The 18,652-nt window shown below is 43.2% G+C and overlaps 1 protein-coding gene across 1 annotated transcript in view; it reads left to right on the forward strand.

Annotated features, from left to right (window-relative positions):
- MYBPC3 (myosin binding protein C3) overlaps nucleotides 1–18,652 on the forward strand; it is a 67,997-nt gene that overhangs the window by 43,457 nt on the left and 5,888 nt on the right. The window contains exons 21-27 of the mRNA XM_079996071.1: nucleotides 623–809; nucleotides 2,125–2,229; nucleotides 6,949–7,137; nucleotides 10,921–11,055; nucleotides 12,199–12,366; nucleotides 13,724–13,812; nucleotides 15,040–15,235. Of these exons, the coding sequence (XP_079852197.1) occupies nucleotides 623–809; nucleotides 2,125–2,229; nucleotides 6,949–7,137; nucleotides 10,921–11,055; nucleotides 12,199–12,366; nucleotides 13,724–13,812; nucleotides 15,040–15,235 (1,069 nt within the window). The remainder of the gene's footprint in view (nucleotides 1–622; nucleotides 810–2,124; nucleotides 2,230–6,948; nucleotides 7,138–10,920; nucleotides 11,056–12,198; nucleotides 12,367–13,723; nucleotides 13,813–15,039; nucleotides 15,236–18,652) is intronic.

The following is an 18,652-nucleotide window of genomic DNA, read 5'->3' on the forward strand; positions in this document are numbered from 1 at the left end:
AAGGTATTTTCTTGAAATCTGTCTCTCTTTGGACTCAGAGTTTTTGAACTTGAACAACCCTTCTAAACTTACAGGGCTGCCAGCCAAGCACTATTTATCTGTTCCACAGCTAAATGTGCAGAGATCCTTGTGGAGAGAGGGAGGGAGGGAGGAGAGAATCATGTGTATACAGCCTGCTGCTGTGTGCAAGGATCTGTGGAGTGGCAGTAATCTCACACTGGCATTAGAAGAGTACTAGAGCAGAATCCCTCTGAGCCCTTTCTAAAACTGGGCATAGGGAAACTAAAGAACAAAACCAGAAAGTGGTTCAGAACTCCATCCATCCAAAATCACATTGTGATGACTAGGGAGGGAGTGTCTATAGTCACCCATCCAAATCCAGTGTGGATCAGTTTAAGGTCTACTACCAGGAACTATTTGGTCTTCCCAGATCTCTGCTGGTGAGGGAGGAAGTACAAGTGGCTCAATCTGTTCCCAGCGCAGATCAATGACACATACAGTGGTACCTCGGTTTAAGAACAGCCCTGTTTATGAATTATTCGGTTTACTCTGCAAAACTGGAAGTAGTGTCCCGGTTTGCGAACTTTACCTCGGTCTAAGAGCAGAAGCAACATAACAAAACAACCTTTCAACCCATAACTGCTCACAGGTCTTCTCTGATTCTGAAGGCCGAGTCCGTGTAGAGATGTATGAAGACCATTGTGTGTTCACCATTGAAGGAGCTGAGAAGGAAGACGAGGGAGTCTACAGAGTTACGTTTAAGAACCCAGCAGGGGAAGATACAGCTGATATCACCGTCAAAGTGATTGGTAAGCAAGGCAGATGGGCACTTTCTAAAGCCTGGTACAAGTGAGCCAAGTCTTCTCTCTGCCAGCCTAACACGCAGTCACAACCATTGATAGAATAATACATTTTCCAATGGAGCAGGAGACCCTGCAGATGATCTTTCTCCTGCCAATGTCCCTCTGGCCTACTGTGGCCAAGTGTGCCACACAGCAGGCAGAGTGAAAGGGGGGGGGACTTGCCATCTGGTAGTATAGTCAATCAAAAGGGTTAATGGACAGATCAGCTGATCAGTGCAGCCCTAATAAGTAGTTGTCTTCATTGTCTAAACACAACATGAAGCACAGTGACCTTCATAAATGGATGTTGCCCTCTCTCTGTGACTTAGGAGGAGAAGAGATATGAGAAAACTGAGTTTTTAGATGAGATTCACTGTCTCTGTCTTTCTCTTGTTTCCTTCATTCCTTCATTCATTAATTGCTTCAGAGATGTGGCTTTGCCCTGTTGACCAAGCAATATATCATACTCGAATTTATCCCAAAATCAGCTGTGCAATTCATGTATTTGTTTTATCAGGAGGTCACACTTTCTTTGAAATGAAAAAGCTACTTAATGTTAGACTCTTTAGATAAAAGTTGCAATGACAAATGCTTCAAGACGAAGAATGCTTCCTGCAACAAAGAGGGAGCGTTATGCAGTTTGTTAGAATCATAAATAGGGTTACAGCACATTCATATGGGAACCTCTAAAATGAAGGAGTAAATCTGGTTGTGTGAATAGGGAATACTGAATCGTCAGAAGAGCCCTGCTGGATCGGATCAAAGGTCTGTTTACCATCCACTTCCCCACAGTGACCAACTGGATGCCTCTATAAGCAGGACTTGCATGCAATAGCCCTTTCCTCTTTGTGTTCCCCAGCAACTGAAGCTGTGTATATACTATATATTTAAAACATATCACTTCCCCCAAGGAACCCTGGAAACTGTTTTAACCCCCCACAGAACTACCATTCCCAGGACCCTTAAGAAACTACAGTTCCCAGGATTCTTTGTTTAAAGCCATGTGCCTTAAATGTGTGGTGCACATGCATGTAGCCTTATATTGGCAGGCATAACCCTCAGAAGCTGTGTATAGCTATCATGGCCAGTAGCCATTGATAGCCTCACCCTCTCTGAATTTGTGTTATCCCCTCTTAAACCTGGTGGCTGTTACTACATCTTGTGACAGCAAGTTCCATAGGAATAGATTCTGTGGTGAATTAAACACTAGCAATAGAAATACGGTGTGCATGTGTGTTTTGAAGGAAACAGGCAACCTTGTTACCTCTCTTTCTTTCTCCAGATGTACCTGACCCTCCTGAGGCTCCCGAAATCACTAATGTTGGTGAAGATAACTGTACAGTGCAGTGGCAGCCTCCAAAGTATGATGGAGGACAGCCAGTACTGGGTAAGAATTGCTATAGTGAAAACATCACCTGAAGGATGATGATGATGATAGTAATGATAGTAGTAGTAGTAGTAGTAGTAATTTGTTATTTATACCCCACCCATCTGCCTTGTTTTCCCCAGCCACTCTGGTCAGCTCCCAACAGAATATTAAAAACACAATAAACCATCAAACATTAAAAGCCTCCTTAAACAAGGCTGCCTTCTGATGTCTTCTAAAAGTCAGATAGTTGTTTATTTCCTTGACATCTGATGGGAGGGCGTTCCACAGGGCAGGTGCTACTGAGAAAGCCCTCTGTCTGGTTCCCTGTAACCTCACTTCTCGTAGTGAGGGAGCTGCCAAAAGGCTCTCGGAGCTGGACCTCAGTGTCCAGGCTGAACGATGGGGGTGGAAACGCTCCTTCAGGTATATTGGGCCAAGGCTGTATCAAGAATGAGAAGGATTTTCTGTACATTCCCAGAAATACATTTGTACTGTGAATTATTATATTTTACAATATAATCATGACACTGTGAAATAGGCAAAAGTTCCTCAATTATCTCTTTGATTTCCCATCTATCTCGTTTTTCTGTCATTTTGAGGACAATATGGGCATTACTGCTATTTCTTGAAAGGGTGGTTTACTAAATACCCCACCAGCACTGAAAGAAGATTTGTGGGGAGTGAGTCTTGCTTCCTGTGGACCACCTGGAGTGGGAACTGTGTTTTATTTATTCTATTTAATCAATTTTTAGCTCACTTGCTATAAAAACAAACAAACCTTGAATTGGTTTGGAAGAAGAAGAGTTGAAACTCTAACGCATGGGTAGGCAAACTAAGGCCCAGGGACCGAATCCAGCCCAACTGTCTTCTAAATCCAGCCTGTGGACGGTCCAGGAATCAGCGTGTTTTTACATGAATAGAATGGGTCCTTTTATTTAAAATGCATCTCTGGGTTATTTGTGGGGCATAGAAATTCGTTCATTCCCCCCCCCAAAAAAAATATATAGTCCAGCCCCTCACATGGTCTGAGGGACAGTGGACTGGCCCCCTGCTGAAAAGGTTTGCTGACCCCTGCTCTAACACAATTCCTGTCTGCAAATATCTACAGGCAGTAACAAGTAAAATTATTCAGAATATGAACGTGCGTACAACACTAAGCAGTAAGTTTCTAATAAGCATCTGAAATACGCCAAAGTTGGTGTCTCCTGGGTAGCATTCCAGAGGCATCACTGCAATAAAGGTTTGCCTCTGCATTGCTGCTAGACAGCAGTCAGTCCATCATAGCACAACAAACAAGGCATCCTCTGATAATGTTGACTGAACATGTCTGTACGAGGCAAGGCCCCGGGTATCCTGGCCTGAGTAGTTAAAGGCATATGTTAATAAATATGTTAAGGTGGCTCAGTTGCAAATAGGCTAATAGGTAGCTTTTGCATCTTTCTCAGGGGTGCTCAAAGTGGAAACCTGGACTACTGATAAGCATGTGTTCCACATAAATGCCTGCCGATTTCTCCCAATTTCATCTGTTGTTCAGGAAACACACAAAGAGGAAGCTCAGACCACTTCTACTTCCTCTGGCAGTGCTGCAATGTGCAAAGCTGCTCTCACTCTGGGGCACATTCAATGGAATACCCTTGAACAAGGTCACTAATGGGAATATCAAGTATCAAGATAGAAGGACAGGATGAAACGGTTACCAGAACCAGCTGAAGTTAAAGGACACACACTGCTGGCATGGTTCAGCCGTTGAAACCACTGCCAAACTTTGGGTGAAATGTTAGCCAAAGCCCCACAAAAAGTGCTATTTTACAATGGCTACCTGGTTTTAATGGGATAGGGATCACCAACCCTGTGTCCATGGGCGCAAAGTTGGTGGCCTTCGTGTATTTTGTGGAGATTTGGGGGAGAGATGGATTTTTATCTGGGAATAGCAAGTACTTCTTTCACCTGTGGAAAATTTCTCTGCATTTGAGTGTGGATGCTCAAGGTGTGGGGGGGGGGCGGGTAGGGAGATATGTGTATGTGGCATGTGGGGGGAGAGGGGGAGATATGGATGTGTGATCTGTATGTGAACGTGGTGAGCTTGTATATGTGGTTTGTGAAAATGAGGGAGAGGTGTATTGTCCATCTGTTGGTATGTAAAGTGTATGAAAATATAAAGTGGTGTAGAAATGAAATAATAATTTATAATTAATAAGTGTGTGCAGGGAGAGGTGGGGAATGTGTGACTGGTAATCCCAGTAATAAAATAAAAGCTTTCATTAGATAGTATTCTAAACAAAAGAAGTGAATCAAGAGGTGCTTGTATCAGTTTTTGCATTTGTAAATTCCATAAGGATTTATTATGTACATTCAAGTTCCTCTTTTTCACTTATTATATCATATCAACCAGCGCTATTTTTCTAGAAAAAGAAAACTCACCATGAACATCTCCCTTGTTCTCTTATAATGGCAATAGCACCTGCCTGAGAGGTGCCAGAACTGAGTTCCAGAAAGTTCTGGCTAAAAAAAAAAAAAAAAGCCCTTATCCATAGTAAAAGGTGTTGTTAACATCATCTATAGAAAATGGCTCTTAACCCTAAATACGCTTGCTAAGGAGTAAGCCCCATTGAACACAGTGGGATCAGGGGTGGTGAGCATGATAGGGTGGTGCCATAGAGCTTTTCTCCCAGCAGCAGTGTTGCTACCACTTACCAGGACTGTAGGGTTAGGGCAGGCTACCCGTGATGTTAGCGCTGTGTGGGCACAGCGAAAGAGTCAGTCCAGCAGTCATGACAGAACACCTGCGCAGGCATGAGTTCACCACTGAGTTTGCCTTACCCTTACCTCATCCAGGTAACTAGCTGTGATGTTGTCAGAAGGGTGGGCCTTCAGCAGCACCCCACCATGCCACTCTCTTCTGAGTGAGATACTTCTAAGTAATAGTGTGTCAAGTTGCACTATACGACGACCACCTGTTATCAAATTCATTCGTAATCTTCAGTTCTGTGTCTTCTTGCTGTAATTAGTCATGGAAATGGCTACCCTTAAATCAAAGTTTGAGTGTGTCCTAGTAGACTGAAACATTCCCCCACTGCTTTCTGTGTGGTTCTATTTTTAATGCCCAAAGCATATCTCTGAGGCAAGTGAACTTCATTGAATTTACTTCTCGGTAAACGTGTATAGAATTGCACTGTTAATTAAGCACTGACCTAATTGGGCTGGTGGCTGATGTCATATATTATTTTAGAAGATGTGCAGGTGAGTGAGCACTTAATAATCTTGTTGACATTATTAGGTCCTGTAATAGATTTGATGCAGTAAATGTAAAAAAAGGTCTGGTACTTGGGCTTGTTGTAGAGTTTGGTCCCTTGAGCCATATTCTTGACAAGTGATGAGTGGCTATTCTAAGTTGTTAGTCCATCTGTGATCATTAGAGTTTCCTTCAGTTCAACTCTCCTTAAGAAGCTAGTCCTTTCCCAGAATCGTTGTAAGTCGGCTAAAATGCCTCAGAGGTATGCGTTTGATACAATGTCGTCAGCATTTCTGAAAAGTGAGATTAACAGTGTTGATTCTCTTTCACAGAATGCTATCGTCGCATTTTGACGAACAGCTGAACTTAGCACATTAGGCAGGAGAGCGGTTGTTACTGGGATCCAGAGTGGATCTAAAATAGTCCATACAAGGTTTGAATTGTATCCATTCTAGGGATCAGGCTTTAGTTGGTTCAGGGTACAGTCTTAGGCATGCTTACCTGCGAGTAAGCCTCATGGAAAACAGCGGGACATTTCTGAGTAAACAATTTTAGGATCCAGTTTCATGCCAGTAGATTAAGCAAATAAATCTGAAATGGCTTAATAAACCAGAGCAAATGTTAAATCCATAAAGCTGTGAGTTAAAGGCAAAGCTTATTATCTTAAGAAAGGCATAGGCAAAGTTGGCCCTCCAGATGTTTTGGGACTACAACTCCCTGACCCATCCTGTTAGCTAGGGATGTTGGGAGTTGTAGTTCCAAAATATCTGGAGGGCTGAGTTTGCCTATGCCCATCTTAAGAACTAGTAGGGACCGAAGGAGAAAATATTAAAGACGGTCTTTCCTTCTAACCATGTTACTTTCACCTTGTTTTCTTATTAAATGGTAAGTTATCTTGTTCTTTGTTCATTCAATAAAAATGGCATAAACTTGTATATTTTTGTAGTATAAAATTGGGGTACACCCAACCTAGCACAAGCATAGAAAAATTCATACGAAAGAATTTTCCACCCCTCTTCCAGTCATCATCCACCACACCACACCCTGTGCTCTTGCTGAGGATACCCTGATCAATAGAAGATGCTTTTCAGGGATTGCAACAGGGATACAGCAAGGAGAGGGATGGAGAATTCCCTAGTACAAGGCTGGCTTGTGGAAATGTTAGTGTGGATGTAATGTTGTTGTTTAGTCGTTTAGTCGTGTCCGACTCTTCGTGACCCCATGGACCAGGGAACGCCAGGCGTGTGTGGATGTAATACCACACACTTAAATGGAATTGATTGTGTAATTAGCTAAAGGGCAGGTGATTGAGCAGCAAAATATTCTTTAATTTACTGCTTCCCTTAACCTATGTACAGAGCAACTAAATGGGAGAAGCTCTGAAATGTAAATTTGGTAAAACAGAATCTGCTTTGGGAGTTTCCGTGCAGTAAAAGCAAAATGGCCGTACTTGTGTCTCTTGTAGAACAGGCTCTCTATCCGTGGTGTCTCTTTTCACTTTGTAGGCTACATCTTAGAAAGGAAGAAGAAAAAGAGCTACAGGTGGATGAGGCTGAACTTTGACCTTCTAAAGGACCTGTCATATGAAGCGAAGAGAATGATTGAAGGAGTTGTGTATGAGATGCGAATTTACGCCGTCAACTCGGTTGGTATGTCCCGGCCCAGTGCTGCCTCACAGCCCTTCATGCCAATTGGTGAGTGTCAACACACATTGTGTTACTTCTCAAACATCCAAAGGAGATGACACATGGGCACACAATTACCTTCTCTTTCTCCACTCAGTCGGGACACAGAGTCCATATTTGTAAGACAGTTGGCTCCTTCTTGATCTGTTTTATCTTTTCTAACCTTTTTCTAAAACCCTCTTCACAAATGGGAGTAGCAAGGTTCCAATTTCATGAAATTGCTGATGAATTTCTAACTGTTAAAATTAGAGGTGTGAGAGGCAAGCTGGGTCTCGATGAGAGAGGGGAACTAATTGACAGTGACCTCCCATTGCCTCTCAGCTTCCCCCATTCCCTTATGGGTGCAAATATCACCGTATCCCACCCAGTGCTTCATTACTCCCACCCCCTGCGGAGCTGCAAGGATAGCTGATTAAGAAAATATCCATGGAATTATTTTCTATAAATAATCATGATGACCCCACGGTGTTTCTATCAGTCCCTGAACTAAAAGCAAACTGTGGGAGCCTTTGAGGGAGGAAAGAGCAATCTGAGTGCCTGAGGTAGAGCAGCAACAGAAATGACTAAAGTGGTGGTTCAACTCGCAGAAGACCATAAGGAAGGGGATGAGTTTTGTGAAGAAAATAATGTGCCACTACAAAACCCCAGCGATGGGCCAACAGAGAACGAGAAAGAGCAGGAGGAGGCGGTTAATTCTGATCTTCAGCCAACACTCAACAGTTGGGCTGTGCAGAGCGAAGAAAGACAAGAACCTCTACAGGAATCAAGTGAACTAAAAGGTTCAGGGTTTTCTTGCAATAAGAAATGATATACTTGATTAGAAATAAGGCTCCATCCTACAACTATGGAGATGAGGCACTGGTTTGTAACATGCGCCATGTGGTAATCCACCCATACTCCTATGTGTGATGCACATGCTTTTAAAGACTGTTTTGAATGTTTGGCTTTAATTATAGTTTAAGAAGTGAGTAAAATGTTGCAGCAGGATGATGTGGGATGCTAACATTAGGTTCTCCATCTGCTATGTGATATTTATTTATTTTTTAAATGGTGTTATGTGGTAGGGAACATTCTGTATTTTTGAAATATTTAAAATAATGCACACAATGTGTTTAAATACCACAGCTTTCCCTGGCTTATGATAACCACACACATGGCATGGGGGGAAAATTACTTCAGGTATTGTTATTTTTTCTAATACACAGAATCTAAATGATTTGAAAATGAACCAAAATGACTGAGTATCTGTCTCTGCATGCAGAGATAGGCCCTTTGCAGACTTTGTGAAATGTTTTGTCAAGGAGCAGAACAGCTTGGTTTTGCACAGTGGAATCTGAAGGGTGGAAATGGTACTTCTTAAATTCACAGCATCTTTAGATACAGGGAAACTTTTCAGACCATGTAGGTAATAATCTTGAACTTCTCTAAACTGACCCACTGCCCCAAATGTGAATTTGTATAGTTCGTATATATATATAGTTGGTATACTATAATATTTGGATAGTCCTATACTGTATGTAATCCAAATATCTGCTGTACCCTGTCCTACATATTCTGGAATCACAGACACAAAACTCACATAGTGTTTTCACTCTTTCACACATATGCATTTACACAAATTAGGATAGACTCTGGAGTCCCCCTGTGTCAGGGGTGAGGAACCTTGGATCTGGAGGTCCGGTGATCCTCCAGGCCTTTGCAATTCTCCCCAGCCTGCACCCCTCACTGCCCCTGCTTTGCACCCCAAGTGTTTTTTTCTGGATGAAATCCTTAAACTTTTATAATGCCTCTTGTCTGGATGGAGGGTACAGTGGAGTGGGTGAGTTTCAAAACTGCTGTACTGTATAAATTTATATTTGTTTCTCCACTTATTTTTGCCTCTGGCCTCACCCACCACTGGCTTTTGGAGGCAGAGGCAGATTTAGGGCAATGTGAGTTGCATGGGTGCACCAGGTGTGCAGCCAAGGAAGGCGCCTTCTCAAAGCCCAGTAAGCACTTGTCTGGCTTTGGGAAGGAGATGTAACAGCTCTGACAGGGTCCTAGAATTCTGTCTCCTTCCCAAAGCCAGGCAAGAGCTTACTGGGTTTTGGGAATGTGGAAGGAGGGCTCTAGGACCCTGGTAGAGTTCAGCACCTCCTTCCCAATGCCCATCTTAAGCCAACACCGCAAGGGCTGGTGGGAAGGTGTCAAATGGCCTCACACAGGGCAGCATTTTACCAAGGTCCTCAGGAGGAAAAATGTTCCCCCCCCCCCCAGTGTTCACACATGAACACTCTTCTCCCCGGGCTACTGTGGCCAAGAGCAGACAGATGAGCACTGCATATAGGAACTATGGGGTTTTCCACATACCACACAGAAATTATTGTAGATCCATTAGGACTTATGGATCCTACTGGTGTCATACCTGGGGCCCATGCATACTGAATTTCACTGGTCTCATCAATGTACCCTCAAAGTGAGTTCAAAAACTGAATACTGTATTCCCTGTCTTAGACCAAAAGCTAGCAGGAGATTGGCATTCCCCTAACTTAGCAGAATTCCTACCACCAACTGATGTGCACTTTTGCTGTGCATCTACTGAATTCAGGACCTATAGCACTAGGACAACAGCTGCCTTGTATTTATATTCTTTGTTGGCTGCATAAGGCATCGAGGTCTAGTTAGTGGCCATTTGCTAGTTGTGAGGTACAGAAATATGAAGTAAATCACTATTTGTAATTAGTAAAGGTAAAGGTACCCCTGCCCGTACGGGCCAGTCTTGACAGACTCTGGGGTTGTGCACCCATCTCACTTAAGAGGCCAGGGGCCAGCGCTGTCCGGAGACACTTCCGGGTCACGTGGCCAGCGTGACATCGCTGCTCTGGCGAGCCAGAGCCGCACACGGAAACGCCGTTTACCTTCCCGCTGGTAAGCGGTCCCTATTTATCTACTTGCACCCGGAGGTGCTTTCGAACTGCTAGGTTGGCAGGCGCTGGGACCGAGCAGCGGGAGCGCACCCCGCCGCAGGGATTCGAACCGCCGACCTTTCGATTGGCAAGTCCTAGGCGCTGAGGCTTTAACCCACAGCGCCACCTGCATCCCTATATGTCCCTGTTTGTAATTAGGGTACATCTAATTCTTTTTATGCTATTTTGCTTAATTATGAAGTCTTATGCTATTTATTAACCTACAGCATTTCTATACCTCTTATTTGCATTTTAATCAGTGTACACAAAAACAATCCTAATATCTTTTTGAAATAGGATACATGTGAAAAAAAATTGTAAGGCCATTTATATATACTGCTCTTGTGCCTATTATATATCCATGTCATTTTGCCAATATTTTAATTTTGTCTGAAATGCATTCATCAAGAGCCATTCAAGCAGAAGCTTAGTGTCTCATTCAGTTATAAATTTAGCAGAAAACCTTTGTGTCACACGAATTCATTCTAGAGAATGATGTTTTCTAATCTCTTGCTAATGCCTTTTCCCTCCTAATATCTCACTTTGAAGATTAGTACCGTAATTGCCACATCATTTGTTTAGCAGCTATGAATTCATGACTGCAAGGACTGGCTATTGTGGGACTGTTTAGAAACTGCAATTAGTGCAGAATGCAGTAGCCTTGCTCCTGACAGGAACCAATCACCAACAACATTGATTTGTTTTGTTTCTTTGTTTAATGATTTGTTCTATCTTGCGAAGTTTTAAGCATTTGTACGCCATTTTGATAATTTTAATATGAATGCTACAATATATTATTAGCACTTTAAAAATAACCCAAAGGCTCTGGATTTTCTATTCTGTTTAGCTCCTCCAAGTGAGCCAACACACTTCACAGTAGAAGACATTTGTGATACTTCTGTTACTTTGAAGTGGAGGCCGCCTGAACGAATTGGAGCAGGAGGCTTGGATGGCTACAACATTGAGTACTGTAAAGAAGGATGTGAGTAAGCCCCTGGTGCTTTCGGAATTGTTGTCACATGCACATCATACACCAAAAGCCCAAGGCCTTCCCCCAATGACTCCTGGAAACTGTAACTTAAGGGTATTGGGAATTGTATTTCTCTGAGAGATAAACTACAGTCCCAGGATTGATGGAAAGCACCATATGCTCTAAACATATTTTAAATGCATGGTGTGGATGTCACCACTTTAACAGTCATGGTTCCCCAAAAGGATTGGGGGAAGTGGAATCTGTTAAAAAAAAAACCACAGTGCTTAGAGTTGCAAGGAGAGCCTTACTAGAAAGTTGAGTCTTAAAGTGGCTTAAAAGCAGAGCTGCCCATCCATGAGGCAGCAAAAGTGCAAGCAGTGGCGCTACGCTGGCCCCACTGCTTATACCACCAAGAGAGAGGGACAGTATTCTGGCATGCGGCATTGCCACTTGTCTTCCACACCCCGAGGCAGAGAAGCCAAGCAGCAATATTTTGAGGCGTGTCCCAGCTCCTACCAAGTTCATCAAGAGCCAGGGCATGGTGGCATTGGATATGGAGGCACAGTCCAGAAGCAGCAGGTGGCAATTCCCATTTTGCCTCAGGTGGCAAAAAAAGAGCAGGCTGCTGCTGTTTAAGGGTACTTGAAGTGGATGGTGTGAGTGTTATCTAGGTTCTAGGATAATCAGTTTAGCCAGCTTTTAACTGAGAAAGGCAGTAGCCTTGGGCAGATAAAGGAGATGGAGGTTGGTATTGGTACAGAATGAAAAGCAACGTGCATCTGTCTTCAAACATCTGAGATTAACGGGGACAGAAATATTGTTCTCCAGTAGGGTCAAGCCCCAGAGATTCCCTTTTAAAGGAATTAACCATTACCTATATTTCTGTGATCATCACAATCTTGCATGTCTTTGAAACGTTTTGTGAAGTTGTTGTATCTTAGAGTGCATTGGATGCCATGGGTGCTTTAGCTGTTATTTCAAAAGCTTTAGCTGTGATTCCAAAAAGCTGAATGCCACCATTCTGGAATATATGAAGCAGCAGCACAAATAGAAAACATGAGTAAAAATGCTTGGGATTGTGCCTTCAGGCATAGTTCTGTAAACCTCTGCTTGAAAAGCTTTGCCTAACAGTAAGTGATCTTGCTTTTGCAGCCACAGAATGGATCCCAGCACTTCATGGCCTGATTGAGCGCACCTCTGTCCTGGTTAAAGATTTGGTCACAGGAGACAAACTTAATTTCCGCATCACTGCTGTAAACCTGGCAGGTGCAAGTCAGCCAGCTGTTACAAAAGAGCCAGTTACCGTCCGAGAGATCTTGCGTAAGTATCTAGGGAAAGCCAGCACTAGAATCACTGAAATCTCACCTCTTGGAGATCTGGGGTATGGATCCGTATTAACCTGCGGAACTTTGGTTCTGATATGCGATAAACCGGTGGCCCTATTTATTAATACTTAAATTGCACACAGCTTTTAAAAATTACTTTCTTCCTCAGTACAGCTCTCCTTCTCCCTGCGAGGTTACTGTGCATTTATTTCTGATATTTCATGCTTGGTGTGGATTGTTGCTTAGGGGAGTGAGGCCAAACAGCCAGCTGTCAGTCTGGTGAACATTCATGATCTCGGTCATTAATCATCACCTTGTCTGTAGCCCAAGAGTACAAGTGGTCTAATTCAGTTGGCTGGAACCCAGAAAGACGGCTCAACTGATATAACTTCTCAATCCTTATTTCTGTCTGGAGTTCTAAAAGACGTGACCCGGATTCTATTAACACCAGAATGACCCAAAGCACTATTATTAAATTACAAGCACAGGGCATCCCAAACCCAGAGGGACTTACTTAAAGGCAGGGGGATCCAGACAGAGTAGCAGCCACAGATAAAGAGAACCTCCTTCAGTGAGTCAGAAGCAAACAGACAACTCATTATTATCCCCATTCTCCCAGCTGTGATCATCCTATATGTTGTTGGACTCCAACTCCCATCATTCCTAGTCAGCATGAGTAGTGGTTGGGGATGGTGGGAGTTCAATCTGGAGACCTGCAAATTAGCCACCTTGCTCTAAAACATCAATCACTGGAGACAGCCAACTCTGCAAACCACAACAAAATGTTGCAGCATCAATTACTCCTGTCCAGTGTTGCAGCCAGCCATGCCCTAGAACACATCCCAGAGTCCCCTATCGTAGGGGTAGGTGATATGTGGCGCTCTGACTAAATCCATGCAGCTGGTAAGGAGGGGAATGTCAACATTGTTACCAACAACCCTCTCCTCACCCTCCTCTCTCTTTCTCTTTTCCCTTTCCTGAAAGAAAAGCATCAGGGGTGGTGATCATCTTGGCTCCATGTGGCCCACAGGAGATTATGCATGTTAATTGCATGGCTCTTAACGATAATGGCTGTATACTTCTGCCCTGCTGTATAAAGAGGTTCAATGGCTTCTATTTTTCAGATATCATTACAATGTTTGCCACTGGTACAAACTCATTTGAAGTCAATAATGTAGAATCATATTCAGCTACTGAGTATCCCTAGTAGGATCACGACAGCTTTCTTTCAGAATTTCTTGGATTTCTACAAACTTTAATTGCTTGCAGTGGACCTTCAATTTTTCTGATACATATGACATATCTAGTAAATTGGAGAAAAAACCCTGACGTCATAATCCTCTGATCCACAGAGCGTCCCAAAATCTGGTTGCCACGCAATCTCCGACAGACTTTAATGAAGAAAGTGGGTGATACAATCAACATTGTCGTTCCTTTCCAGGTACTCGATTGAATCTGCTATTCAAACTCTTCCCTTCAATCCGGCAATTCCCGGCAGACCACTGTGCTTCAGGAGCTCTCCCCCTGCCCCATTCCAGGTTTCCTTATTTGTTTAAAGGAAGGGTAGCTTTGTGCATCATTAAACACAGAGAGAGAGATGCAGTTTCCATTTCACTGAATAAGAAAACAATGTTCACTTCAGAATAGTCTACATGGCTTATATAAACCTGGAGTCCTGTGCTTTCCTAGCTCGTTCAATTTGACAGTCATACGGTTTCAAAACCTATATATCGGTTTTAAGGTCTGTTCAGATAATCAAATGTTGCTCACTTGTTATGGAGGATTTACTTGGCTTATCTTAAAAGTTGTGCTTGAGAAACTAATCACATTTTCCCAGTTCCCAAATGACAATATTTTGACACTAACAAATATGCTGTCTCATCCAACCACACCACACTGTGGAGATGAAGTTTTGACATATTCTCAGGGAGCAAATATAGGTGAGAATTATTAAGTCAACCATGTCACAGACAAGACAGGTATAAAAGGGATCTGATGTCTTTATGTGTGTGTTATTACTATGTGCAAAAGTGTCGAATGATACAGGGAATGAGCAAAAACGGAATAGTTGAACAAGAGATAATAATTTTATTCAGATGAAATAGGGGATTAAAGGCACAAACTACTCAAGAATCCACAGCTGGGCAGTAACCTTTATGTGAACCAACCAAAATGTCAAAGAATAGTGAGCAAGCTTTCAAGTTCTCCAGAACTCTTTATCAGACTGGATGTTATGCAAAGCAGGAAGTGGTAGGGAAGACAAACAAAGAGCCAGCTCAGTCTGGGTAACTGCTGGCCTTTATGTTTCCAAAAGTGGGGGCTGGCCATTGCTACGGCAAGCAGAGACCTGCAGTCCCTAGCAGACTAATCCAATCTGCAAACTCCATTTTGAGATTGAGTACAGACCTGATGGCAATAACCAAGCCAGTGTTTTCTTTTTTGTTTGTTTTGCCCTCTTTCCCTTTCCTACCCTACTGCTTTGTGTAGCATCCAAGCTGAGGAAGAATACTGGAGGATTCAAAAGCTTGCTCATTATATTGTGACATTTTGGTTGGTCCTACTAAAAGTTTAGTCCAGCTCTGCATTTTGGAATGGCCCAACATGACTTCCTTTGCACTTTATGTGCCAAGTACTCAGTAGCTTTGCTTTCCATTTTTTTCTTCTGCAGGGAAAACCTAGACCTAAAGTTATCTGGACAAAGGATGGTCAGCCAATAGACTCTAAGGAGGTGGGAATTCGAAACAGCAATACAGACACCATTCTCTTCATCCGAAAGGCTGAGCGCCACCATTCTGGAATATATGAAGTAGAGGTGCAAATAGAAAGCATGATAGATAAGGCTACTATTACCATTCAGATAATGGGTAAGGAACTGTTTGGAGTCTTATGAATTTCCCATTTAAACACAGTCACTTTAATGCAGGGATTTGGTGCAGGTGTATGTACAGCACTTCAAGTACTCACAGGAATGATCCTGTTCTTATAAAAAAAGGCAAGTGTAGCTGTATGGTGGCTAACAGACTGAGCTACTTCTAAAATCATCTCTGCCAGGAACCCACTAGATGGCCTAAGGCACCTAAACCTAAATTTCCCCCCTCCCTGATCTGCAGTACAGTGGTACCTCGGGTTAAGAACTTAATTTGTTCTGGAGGTCCGTTCTTAACCTGAAACTGTTCTTAACTTGAGGTACCACTTTAGCTAATGGGGCCTCCTGCTGCTGCCACATGATTTCTGTTCTCATCCTGAAGCAAAGTTCTTAACCCGAGGTACTATTTCTGGGTTAGCGGAGTCTGTAACCTGAAGCGCCTGTAACCTGAAGTGTCTGTAACCCGAGGTACCACTGTATGTTGCTTTACCTTACAGTAGGAGTGGGGAACTGGTTCTGGCCCCTGTCTCCCCCCACCAGGCCAAGTTAACAGGTGGGCAGGGTTGCCCACATGGCTTCAAACAAAGCCATAAGGGCAAAGACATAGCCCTATGCAAGCATGTTGGCCCTATGATCAGATGATCATTGGGGCTTACGAAGTGCTTTGCAAGTGCCTCCAGGTGGACAAAGCAAAAACCAGGGCAGAGAATGAGACTCTGTACTTTCCATCTGTGCTGCTTAGTTAAACCTCAAAGGTTTAAAGCCAGTTTGAATGAGCAGAGCAGCCTTGGAAAGGGCTTTCAAATAGCCTGAGTTGCATTTTGAAGTCTCACCAATCAGGGCTTCTAAGTGCCATATCGTGGGCAGGATGCTGCTTGCCACCCCCCCCTCCAACCTGCCATCTCTCCCCCTCTCCACCCATATGTGGTGTCGGTCAGGTGTGCATAGCCTTGCCCGTCAAATAGTGATGCCTGGCCAGCCTGATTGGACCTGCAGGTCAGGATCACAATTCATGCATGTGAAGCAATTTGACTACTTGAAAGTGCTGTATACAAATGTCAACTGATATTTTCTTTTGGACGCATGGAGCAGCTTCTGTCACTGAAATGAATGGGAACACCCAGGTGTACACAAAGGGTGACTCCCCAGTAACAGGACAATGAACGTCTGCATACAATGAATTCAAAAAAGCTGTGACTGCATGTAGTGACTGACAAAAACATGAACTCTGTTATCTCTAGCCACCCCCACCAGGGTGGCCCATTTTTATCCAGCCTTTTTGGCAGCAGGAGGCTTGGCAGCAATAAAATGCACAATACTTCAGAAAAAAATTTAAAAGCCACTTACACAATTTATAAAGAGAGAGAGAGAGCAATGAGTGACGTCACTCAAGCAGCTTAACAGCATCAGTTCAGCTAATTGCATTTTCTCCTTCAGATCCCATAAAAACCAGCTGGCTATTAAAATTTCTTACAAAGGCTATTCCATGTGTGTGTGTAAATCCTGCTTAACATTACTGACGCCACAGCTCCCAGCTGTAATAACCAATGTAAGATTAGCGCTGTGAGTTTCTTTCTGCTGCTCTCTAAGATTTGAACTACATACATAATGTGAAAAAATATCCATAAGGATGCCAGATTTGGATGAGAGCCACAGTACAGGGTGAAAGGCCTAATCCTTTGCCTGTGCAAAAACATGTCGGGAGCCATGAAATTCACACAACACATGTAGGCTGTTTACACACTCCTGCTTATCCTGCATCCAGTACGCTCCCATTGTTAGTTTGGGACACAGTGTAAACACGGCATTTCCCACAATCCATATATATCCTGTCATTTCTTACAAAATACTGTGTTTTGATGGATTTTCCCCAAACCAGCTTCAATCCCAATTGAGGGTGGGAAAACAACCTAGATGCTTTTTAGGTCGGTAATGTGTACACAGAGCCACAGTTTGACTCTAATTCTGGTTTAAGGAAGTTGCAAGTTCAGTGCTAATAGGCAAGGTTGTCTAAGGCTTGCTTCGCTCAGATTACATTTGTCCCTCCCCAGTACTATCAACTTTCTAGTTTGATTTTTTGTGATATTAATAATCATAGAATCATAGAATCATAGAGTTGGAAGAGACCACAAGGGCCATTGAGTCCAACCCCCTGCCAAGCAGGAAACACCATCAGAGCACTCCTGACATATGGTTGTCAAGCAAATTCCACTGTCAAACAGCTCTTACTGTCAGGAAGTTCTTCCTAATGTTTAGGTGGAATCTTTTTTCTTGTAGTTTGGAACCATTGCTCCATGTCCGCTTCTCTGGAGCAGCAGAAAACAACCTTTCTCCCTCCTCTATGTGACATCCTTTTATATATTTGAACATGGCTATCATATCACCCCTTAACCTCCTCTTCTCCAGGCTAAACATGCCCAGCTCCCTTAGCCGTTCTTCATAAGGCATCGTTTCCAGGCCTTTGACCATTTTGGACCATAATACTAATTATTATTATTATTATTATTATTATTATTATTATTATTATTATTTATTATTATTATTTCTAATGTATATAAAACAGTGATAACAGATCTGTATGATTTGGAAGCAGAAAAGATGAAGGCAGAACTGAAAGAACTGATTCAGTTACTGTGAAGTGGTGTACATATCATTTAGAAGGCTGAGAACCCAGTCCAACATTCCCAGGGGTAACTAGTGAATTACTCAGAGCATTTGGAGAGTCTGTTAGAGAGCTAACTTTCTTTGACAGTTGTCTTGCTAAGAAGGGATTAATGGATGTAGCCAATAGACATATGCTGCTGCCTTTTGGATTCAGACATAAATTAAAGCGATGATATGCTGGACTGAATTTCAAGAGAAAGTATTAATTATTCTAAGCTTCCAAACAACCATGGTTACAGTAAATGAGAATCTTTATTAGTTATGGCAATGCTAACAAAAACTGGCATTCATTTGCAAATTGTTGCCAAAGTGGGAGCAAATAATGGAGCAATATTAATTGGAGGGGACGCAGGTGGCGCTGTGGGTTAAAGCCTCAGTGCCTAGGACTTGCCAATCGAAAGGTCGCGGTTCGAATCCCTGCGGCGGGGTGCGCTCCCGCTGCTCGGTCCCAGCGCCTGCCAACCTAGCAGTTCGAAAGCACCTCCGGGTGCAAGTAGATAAATAGGGACCGCTTACCAGCGGGAAGGTAAACGGCGTTTCCGTGTGCGGCTCTGGCTCTGGCTCTGGCCAGAGCAGCGATGTCACGCTGGCCACGTGACCCGGATGTGTCTCCGGACAGCGCTGGCCCCTGGCCTCTTAAGTGAGATAGGCGCACAACCCCAGAGTCTGGCAAGACTGGCCCGTACGGGCAGGGGTACCTTTACCTTTACCTTTTATTAATTGGAGATGTCAACCTTAAATGTCTGTGGGA

The sequence above is a fragment of the Podarcis cretensis genome (assembly GCF_951804945.1).
Source record: "Podarcis cretensis genome assembly, chromosome: 1".
Lineage (NCBI taxonomy): Eukaryota > Metazoa > Chordata > Lepidosauria > Squamata > Lacertidae > Podarcis > Podarcis cretensis.